A 10,464-nucleotide genomic window follows, 5' to 3' on the forward strand; every position below is an offset into this window, starting at 1 on the left:
CGCTCACACCATTGAATATAGGTCTTCCAGACTCTATAATAATTTGCTGAAGACACTGACTTTCTGGCTTTTATCATGGTATTAACCACTGCCTCTGAGAATCCTTTATTTCTTAGAATGGCGGTCTCAACAGCCAGGCCGTCAAAATTAATCAAGCTGAATCCAGGTGATTGAATGGTCCTTGTCTTAGAAGGTCTGACCTCAGAGGTAGACGCCACGAGTCCACAGACAATCTCTGAAGCCTCGAGTACCAGGACCTCCTTGGCCAATCTGGGGCCACTAAGATCACTGGGATTGCCTGGGCCTGTATCCTTTTCAGCACTCTCGCCAGCATTGGAACTGGCAGAAAAACAAAGAAGATTCCCCTCCCAGGGGATAGTCATGGCATCCACTGCTTCTGCCAGTGGATCCCTTGTTCTGGCATAGAACCTGGGCACCTGGTGGTTGAACCTGGATGCCATCAGGTCCACATCCGGAGTTCCCCACTTCAAAGTAATCTGATGAAATATCTGAGGATTTAGGCTCCATTCCCCTTCCTTCAGCTCCTCCCTGCTCAGGAAGTCGGCCTCTATATTCTCCACTCCTGGTATGAATATAGCTGAAAAAGAAAAAAAAAGAAATTGTGCCTGCGCTGGCTGCTTCCAAATAATTGTATCAGACGTTTCTCAAAAATATATAAACAATTTATTAAAACATACACATGAATAAAATCACACTATATATATATATATCTTTTAAACTGAGAGTCCTTTTGTTGAAGGTATTGTCTCACTGAGAGCGAAATAGCAGGTGCTAGCTGAGAAGAATAATAATAAAGTGCTGTAATTTTTATATTACCATCCTGGTCGGTCTGGAAGATTTTTGTATGCCAGAATCGGGATCACAGTTCTGAATTAGGCCCTATGACGGGCGGGGGTATGTCACTCCCCTCAGATGGTGATGTCCTTTAGGAGGCTGGGATTAGGGATCATGCAGATATCCCAAGAGCTGGAACTCCAGTTTTCTCCAAGAAGGACTTGTAAAGATGGTAGGTGGCTGTGTCCCTTTAAGCAGCAGTGGATTTTTTCAAACGACCAAATTTTGGATGTGTCCCATTTAGAGGAATATGGGGTATCAAGTCAAATCTCAGCAGCACAATGGGGGTGTCTTTTGGCAAGGCTCAGAGAGAGAGCCTTGCCAAAAGACACCCCCATTGTGCTGCTGAGATTTGACTTGATACCCCATATTCCTCTAAATGGGACACATCCAAAATTTGGTCGTTTGAAAAAATCCACTGCTGCTTAAAGGGACACAGCCACCTACCATCTTTACAAGTCCTTCTTGGAGAAAACTGGAGTTCCAGCTCTTGGGATATCTGCATGATCCCTAATCCCAGCCTCCTAAAGGACATCACCATCTGAGGGGAGTGACATACCCCCGCCCGTCATAGGGCCTAATTCAGAACTGTGATCCCGATTCTGGCATACAAAAATCTTCCAGACCGACCAGGATGGTAATATAAAAATTACAGCACTTTATTATTATTCTTCTCAGCTAGCACCTGCTATTTCGCTCTCAGTGAGACAATACCTTCAACAAAAGGACTCTCAGTTTAAAAGATATATATATATATATATAGTGTGATTTTATTCATGTGTATGTTTTAATAAATTGTTTATATATTTTTGAGAAACGTCTGATACAATTATTTGGAAGCAGCCAGCGCAGGCACAATTTCTTTTTTATTCTTATTCTGTAATCTAGGGCTTGACCGCCCTGTGCCAGCCGCTGTTGATTTGCGCACCACACAATCTTTTCCATGAATATAGCTGATACTGCTGGCACATTCTGCTCCGCCCAAAGGAGGATTCTGGACACCTTCCACATGGCTAGTTTGCTGCGTGTGCCTCCCTGGTGAGTCAGATACGCCACAACTGTGGCCTTGTCGGTCTGAATCCTTAAACGGAGTCTCTGTAACCTGTCTCCCGCCAGAGAAATCACCTTCCAGACTGCTCTCAGTTCCAAGATGTTGATCGGTAGAGCAGACTCCTCTGGAGTCCACAATCCCTGCAGACGCAGGTCCAAGACTACTGCCCCCCCAGCCCCTGAGACTGGCGTCGGTAGTGACTACCAGCCAGCTCCAGGACTGCAGTGACCGACCCCACTGAAGGGAATCCACGTCTGTCCACCATTTCAGGGAGGCTCGAGTTTCCGAAGACAGCACTATCTGTTCTGACTTCATGGTCTGTGTGTTTCCTGACCAAGCCGTCAAAATGTTCCACTGGAACACCCGAGAGTGGAACCTGGCAAACTGCAGCATCTCGAAAGACGCCACCATCTTCCCCAGCAGCTTGAGGCACCTCCACACTGATGTGCTCCGAGAGCTGAGAATCTCCTGCACTAAGGCAACCAGATCCCTGGCCTTTACCTCCGGTAAAAATACCCGGTGTAGATGGGTATCCAGAATGACTCCCAAGAATTGGAGTCTCTGCGACGGCACCAACTGAGACTTTTGTAAGTTTAAAAGCCAGCCGTGAGCCTGCAAAAAACTGATGGCCTCTGCCAAGTGACTCTGCAACCTGTCTGCTGACTCTGCTTTGAACAGCAGGTCGTCCAAATAAGGTATCACTGTGATTCCCCTCAGCCTGAGCACAGCCGCCATTACAGACATTATTTTGGTGAAAACCCTTGGTGCTGTGGCCAGACCAAAGGGCAACGCCTGGAACTGTAGGTGCAGGTCTCCTATCCCAAACCTCAACAGGGCCTGATGTTCTGGGTGTATGGGGACATGAAGATACGCGTCCTGGACATCCATGGACGCCAAAAATTCTCCCTGGTCCAGGCTTAGCAGCACTGACCGTAGAGATTCCATTTTGAAATGGTCTACCCACAAATGGACATTCAGAGACTTTAAATTTAGTATTGGTCTGAAAGACCCGTCTGGTTTGGGTACCAGAAACAGAGTGGAATAAAAGCCTTTCTTCCACTCTGCCCTGGGAACCGGGATTACCACTCCCTTCTCTAACAGAGAGTGAGCTGCTCTTAAGAGAGCTGTACGAAGCCGGGCTTCCTTTGGTAAAGCTGTGGGAAAGAATCTTCTCGGAGGAAGACCTTTGAAAAGAATTTTGTATCCCTGGGCTATAATGTCTAACACCCAGGAATCCTGGTCTAGTGAAGCCCATGCGTCCCTGAACTGTGATAGACACCCCCCACCTTTACCACTGCCGGGCAAATCCCCTGACAGTCATGCGGAGGGTTTGTCCTCTCCTTTGGTGACAGGTTTCTTATGGAAAGAACCAAATTTTGACTTTGGGGCTTTACCCCTGGAGGACTGAAACTTTCCCCTAAAAGACTGTCCTCGAAAGGACGCACCACCTCTAGGGGAGGGCCGAAAGGATGGCCTAAAAGCAGAGAATCTTGATGTCTTCTTGGCCGCGGGGGCAGGCAGGAAGGTACTCTTGCCACCCGTGGCCTGCTTAATAATCTCTTCTAATTCAGATCCAAATAATAACTTTCCTTTGAAAGCTAATGTTTCTAAGGCCTTCTTAGACTCATTGTCTGCTTCCCAGGCCTTAAGCCAAAGTACTCTCCTGGCATTAATAGACACTGTGGAAACTCTGGTCGCCATTTTGAGAGCTTCCTCTTTGGCTTCCAACACATACTCTGCAGCAGCCTTAAGCTTCTCCGCTAGCAACAACACACAAGGATCAGCATGTAAAATGGTGCATAAATCATTGGCACACTCAATAATGGCCTTAGAGACCCAGGCTGAAGCAATAAGGGGACGTAGGGTGAATCCCACCACTTCAAATATAGCTTTGAGATTACCCTCTAGCTTTTTGTCCACAGGGTCCTTAAAAGCTGCACCCCCTTGCACTGGTAATACAGTAGCTTTTGACAAACGTGCCACAGAAGCATCCACTACTGGCACTTTTTCCCAGAGCTCTGCATGAGACTCCGGCATGGGGTACAGACTAAGGAATCTCTTAGGCATCTGCAGCCTCTTATCAGGGGTTTTCCAAGCTCCTTCCAACAATTCTTGTAAACCTTCATCCGAAGGAAATGTAACAGCCTCCTTACGCTGCCGTTTAAATACACCTTTAGCAGGAGTTTTGTCCTCCACTGAAAGTTTTAAAGCCTGTTTAACAGCTGTAATCAAATCCTCCACCCCTGCGGCTGAGGAATCTTCAGAATCATCACCCTGCTCCCAGGGAATGTCTGCATATGCTCCCTCCTCTTCATCTACCAATAAAAGGCACCGAGTAAGACCTTTTAGGGGTCCCTACAGCATCAACATCAATTTTGTCTAGCAAGTCAATAAACCTGTTGATCCCCTTTGCAGTATCCTGCATCCCCTGTATGAATGCAGGATCTGCCTGGGTAAGAGGCAAGGAGCCAGAGGACTGCTGGGATGATGACATAGGTCTCTGAGATTCTACCAAGGCATCACCCTGTCTGTCCAGCAATTGCACTAAAGCGTTAACTGACCTGCCCAGGGCACTAGCCCACGCGGGTTCAATCTGCTCTGCCCTCTGGGGTTCACTCCCCATGGGTCTCACAGTAGCACAAGCAATACACAAACCCCCCTTGGCCATCTGCTCAGGTACAAATTTTTGTGTACACACATTACAAGCGCTCAGTGTAGTAAGGGCTCCCTCCCCCAAAACCACAGCTTGTTGCTCAGACATGATGTAAAGTAACCCACAGTGCATACAATGTACAACAGCGCTTATACAGAGTCAATGCACACAGCCACTTATCTGTCTGTTGTTTTCAGATGCGGGGAAACGATGCCCAGGAAATCCAAACACTCTGCAAGCGTTCCGAATGGCGCCAAAAACAGAGTGAGGGAAGAGACCAAGTCCCTGCTGCTGCGGGGTCCGTGACTTTTGGCGCCAACCACCCCCAGACAGCCGCTCCCTTAGTAGGATCTTCTTGTTCCAGTATCTCCCCCTCGGCTGGGGACCACTTGGAACATGCCTGTAACACTGCTGTCCTCTCATAACAGGAGCTCAGTGTGTAAGCTCCGCAGAAAATGGCCGCCGCCATCACGGAGCGCCTGTCCCCCATGATCCCCACCTAGCGTGAATCCAGTTTTAGTACGCTCCGGAGCCCAGGCAGCTTCTTAAAAGAAGCTGTAAGCGCTGCACAGGGAGGCCAGACAGCGTCTCCCTTGTGCACAGTGAGCTGACAGGACGTGCTTCTGTCAGCTCCTGCTGCGCTAGCAGTGTGAGGATTCACTAATGAGAATCCTCACACTGTGCCTACCTAGCTAGAGTGAATAGTTAATAAAATAAAAAAAATACCCTAACTACTCTAATTCTTCGGCTGCTCCCGCAGCCCTTTAGAATAGCACCCACTCCAGTGGGCACCTAACACGAACTGGAGAGTCCGGGATGCAGTAGGGGAGAAGCCTACCCTCTAAAAGCTTTAGGATAGGTGCCTGGCTCCTTCGGACCCTCCTACATCCCCAGTGTTGAGCTGTGTCACCAGGACCATTGAAAGAGAAAATGTGTTATGGGCACTACGGTGTGTGGCATAATGTAGAAAAGGCTTTACGGTGTACATTTTGCTGCACGCATAAAGCGCGCAGTATCACTGGTTTTGATATGGGTGTGGGGGGGAGAGGGGGAAGTGGGGCAAGCGTTGAGGGCGCAAATTTTTAGTTTGCAGGGGGGTGCCGAACACCCTAGCACAGGCCCTGAGCATACAGTACACCAATATCTACCCACGAGACACTGTAGCATCTCTAATAAGTGTAAGATGGATCATGTATATATCACTATTTTCTTCCATCCACTATCAGTGCTTTCATGTTAGGCTTATTTATCACCCAGGAAGGACCCAGAAAGTGATAGCTTAAGACCAGTGGTTTATATAAAAATAACCGTTCATGTATACTCAATATGCCATAATGAATATCATGCAAAATTACAAACCAAATCCTACATAGCTTTTCATTTTAAAACCAAATAAAATAAAAAATAATTTGCCAAGATAAAGGCTGCCATTACTGGTATGTAACACTACTAAAGATCCCAGCCGGTAGGAACGTTTGTAAGCAAGTGCTACTGTACTGTATAACTAATTGCAGTGTTCAGCAGAGGATGAGTGAAAAATATAGCTAAAACTTGAATCTGAGGTAATAACAGGCCATACAGTACATCAGAACAATATCAGGCCCCAACGAACAATTTTGATGGGTCGTGTAATCGATTGTGAGGTATATCAGTACAATGTGCGGAGTCAAGAGGTCGATCCTCAGACCATACCTGCTGCACGTATGAGCCATTGGCATTTGCTTGCGATCATAAGCAGATCGGATGTGCTTTTAATGCATATCCGATTGCTTGTTCGATCAATAAAATTTTGGTTAGAATTATCCTAACCTTAGAAAACACCAGAGAGCCAATTAACCAAGATTCATCAAATGAAATACAATGTCCACTGTACACTATTTGTCCTATGAAAATAGTCAGTGTTATCATGAATAAATAACAAATAAATGTGAGGTAAATATAAACACTCCAAGAGTAGCTGATCTTTAGACACTTGCATCACTGTACCTCCTGCAGAAGACGGGTGTCCAGTAGCTGGTGATAAGCCTGGGAGGACTCATCGTAGTGGTCAAGCTTCTGCAGGTCCAAGGCCTTGTGGTAAAGGGCAAACGCCTCAGCTTCCTACAAACATATGGAAATGTTGCAGTCTTATGCATATTAACATGCCATAGACTTCAATCTCAACATATTAATTAATGATGAAGCTCATCTCACCTGAGCCTCTTTTGTCTGCGTTTTGTGACTTTTGAAAGTGTCTTCATGGTCTCCCTCTACAGCAGAAGCTGCGTTTAAGGCTGCTATGCGGATCTAGAGGAAAAGAACACCAGCAAGTTATCTATAGCTACGAACATTTATTTAAAAGCATTGTTACATTTGAAATGTTTAGAAGTTTACCATTCTGGATAATTTAGTGTTAATACAGCAGCAGAAGAATATCCATTCTAAAAAGAAGAATTAAGAGAAGAGGATATGTTATTAGTTATTATGTGGAAGCAACAAAATATTCATGCTACCTTATATATATTTTTTCATACATGTTGTGAAAGTGACTGTATATTTTGCATAAAGTAGAACAGCTTCGTAGCCTAGTTCTCCTATTGTTACGAGCTCCTGCAGTTTGCTATTGACCCTACCCCCGGTAGTCTGAACCTGCAGTCAAATTATGACTATATCACCAACAACTGCATGTTCAGCGAGGGCCAGATGATGTCATTGAACAATTTAGTGTGTTTGCCCTTCATCACCGGATGTCAGCTGCCCGCCCCCTTCCCCCAAGCAAATCATTCAGAATAACCCCCTATGTGCAATATCCAATTAGCTGTGCTAAATTATGGCAGTAATTGGATATGATTGGGGATATCAGTTAATCCCGATAACAAGGCATGTATCCTGGATTATGTTTTGGGTGCTACGAAGCATAATCCCAGCCAGCAGATCCGCAATAACATATGGGTCCGGTAGTTATACTGGATCTCATGTGCTATCACCATAAAATGGGACCTATTTTGTCCAAAAAAGGGGCAAATTGGACAACACGTTAGTGGCCATTGGCCATACATCATGCTATCAACCCATTTTATCAGGAGAGAAAGCATTGGGGATAATTGGATACTGCGTTAAGGGCCGATTCAAATTTAGCATTTTCCGCATTTCTGCGATGGACACTAGCTGGAGCACGCATGTGGAGGACCTGGAACTGCGATCATGGCCCATAACAGTTTCATAGCCAGTGGCAGGACGTTCTGTGGGAGTGATCCGGGCAATTCAAGATTGTCCAGACCGCTCGGATGGAGAGCCGCGGCGGCTGCGTGACATCATACACAGCCGATGCGGACCAAAACATGGTAAGCCTTCATCGGCTTTGCAGCTAGGGGGCAACCAGTGATGTGCAAGCATGTCTCTATGTAGCGAAGTTCTCGCACTTTTCCAATGTGCACACGGCGAGCGGGTTGGCCTGGACTTTGTGCTGGGCAAACCCCACCTCCCCGCAGCTTAACTACAACAGACTTTGAATCAGGCCCTAGGTCCATCCTGTCACAAACAAATTATATTGTTTGTATTTTTGCTTTTTAAATTATTATAAATATAGATACAGCTACAGGAAATCCAAAAGGTCATTATCCAGTCATTAGATCTAGTGTCTAGGACAACAGTCAAAAGGATGACAACTATTGGCCGATAGTCAAAAGGTTGACATGAGCTTTTCTAGTAAAAAAAATGTATACTAATATATATTATTGAGTTTAACCCTTTGAGTGGCAACGTCTCTGTGAGAGATGCAAAATATCAGCTAAAAATGACAGCATAGCTCACATTTGTTATATAATTCAAATAAAAATGTTGTCTAAAAATAGATTATAATCAGATATCTAATTTTTTATGTACAAGGATTGAATAAATCTTTTTACTCTTCTGCATTCTCTTTTAGTTATAATAACTATAAACTACCTCTGATATCCTTTTGAATTTCCCTGATATACCGATACTGACCAAAAAATTATTGGGATCAGCAAATTTTGTCATTCAGAATATCCACAATTTAACACTGGATCCCCAATCATCTTTTTTCACCAGCAAAACAGATTGGGAATCATGGTAAAATGGCGCAGATGTATTGGGAATTTTTAAATGGAAATTTATTGAGGTGTATCCAATCAGCTGCGATCATTTTTCGTCTGATAGCGAGATTTTTGACCAATGGCCATTATCTGCTTATCCATTTACAGACCATTTGTATCGTCTGAAAAAGGACTCACTATCATGTGTTAGCACATAAGATCAGGGATAAATTCCCAGACCTGTGTGTTTTCCCGGCGGTTGTTGCTATCAGGGATTATACTTTGCATGCCTGAGGCACCTGAAGCATAATCCCCGATAAGTGCCTGTTATTGAGGTTAACTGAATACCTCCCTTAGATGTGTAGTAGGATCATCTAAACAAGGCTATATAAACAATGTCAGTTTAATCAGAATTACACAATACTTCATTATATTTTGATCACCACTTTTGACAGTATTCAGCCCAACAATTGTTTAATGAACAATAAAAGACAATAAGGGGGAATCTGTTTGACGGCAAAACCTGTGCCAAATGCTGCCATCCCCCAAGTGTCACTCGGTTTCTTGCAATTAGTCTTTCTCATGGGACCCTTGCTTCATTATCATACTTAGTTATTACACTGCTACCTGTATCTTTGCAATAACAACAATATTAATAATAATAATGGCTAGTGACAAAAAACACATACAGGAAGTAACAGCAACTAATATACCATATATATATATATATATATATATATATATATATATATATATATATATATACCATATATATATATATATATATATATATATATATATATATATATATATATATATATATATATATATATATATATATATATATATATATATACACTCTTTAAACATAAAGAACGTTAAAGTGCTGCATGGTATACTGCCACTATATAATGTCACAATAATGTAAATAAATGCAATGCTGATGCAAGTTACTCTGTAAACGTGGTTGTAAAACCTTAGTCTGCAGCCCACATTGCAAGTTGTGCAGTTACACACAATGAATGAGGCAGACACTGCAGATGCAAATAGCTAGAGATGCTGGCCCTCACAGATAAGTGTCCTTCCATAAGGGATTGTCCGCCTGTGAAGATCACACTGCTGAGCCTGGGCGCATATCCTCTCTGCAGCACATCACAGTGGGGTCACCCGGGGATGCAGAGTACAACCCCACTACCAGCATGGACGATTACCGGGAGGAGACCGTGGCACTCACCTATGGTCACCAAGGCAACCGCCTCCTCCAGGTCCCGCACTCATCCCCCGTGCAGGACCTCCTGCACCCAGCAGTATCATTGCCACCCGTAGGCTAACCTCACCTCCAGCTGCCAATCACAGGATTCCTTTTTACCAGCCAACCCAAGAGAGACATGCGGGAAGGAAGCCGCCACATTGGTACTCCCGGAAGCGGCAGATGTGCTGCCCTCAGTCTCTGTAGTGTGTGGGCGAGATGTGAGCGCGGTGACTGTCAATGTCCTCAGCTACAGGAAGTGGCGGTGCGGGCGGTGCGGGCGTGCGGGCGGGCGGGCGGGCGGGCGTGTGTGTGTGTGTGTGTGTGTGTGTGTGTCGTTTTCTCAATGCTGACTCAGTGCCTCCTGCTGCTGGACTGGTGCTGCTGACGAGCCTGGCTGTCAGTGACTGAGGGGTGAATTTATGAAGCTTGGAGAAGTGTTATCTATCCCCATAAAGAACGTTATGAGCAAGGTGATAATGGTTCAGCCAATCAGCTCTTACCTGTCAATTTACATATTGTAGCTGATTGGCTGAACCATTATCACCTTGCTCATAACGTTCTTTATGGGGATAGATAACACTTCTCCAAGCTTCATAAATTCACCCCTGAGTTTCTG

General features: G+C 44.8%; 1 protein-coding gene across 6 annotated transcripts in view; it reads right to left on the bottom strand.

The window, feature by feature from the left end:
- Positions 1–10,132, bottom strand: part of CABIN1 (calcineurin binding protein 1) — a 245,997-nt gene extending 235,865 nt beyond the window's left edge. For 2 of the 6 annotated variants that reach the window (XM_083168470.1, XM_083168466.1), the window contains exons 1-4: positions 9,831–10,132; positions 6,933–6,979; positions 6,753–6,845; positions 6,546–6,659 (exon numbers count right to left, since the gene is read on the bottom strand). In XM_083168470.1, coding sequence (XP_083024596.1) covers positions 6,546–6,659; positions 6,753–6,845; positions 6,933–6,935 — 210 coding nt within the window. In that variant the 5' untranslated portion in view covers positions 6,936–6,979; positions 9,831–10,132. Of the gene's footprint in view, positions 1–6,545; positions 6,660–6,752; positions 6,846–6,932; positions 6,980–9,666; positions 9,806–9,830 lie in introns of those variants that run through there. The other 4 variants (XM_083168467.1, XM_083168469.1, XM_083168468.1 and 1 more) reach the window with 4 other exon arrangements.
- Positions 10,133–10,464: the final 332 nt, after the last annotated feature.

Source organism: Crinia signifera, unplaced genomic scaffold (assembly GCF_055691185.1).
Source record: "Crinia signifera unplaced genomic scaffold, ASM5569118v1 HAP2_SCAFFOLD_97, whole genome shotgun sequence".
NCBI lineage: Eukaryota > Metazoa > Chordata > Amphibia > Anura > Myobatrachidae > Crinia > Crinia signifera.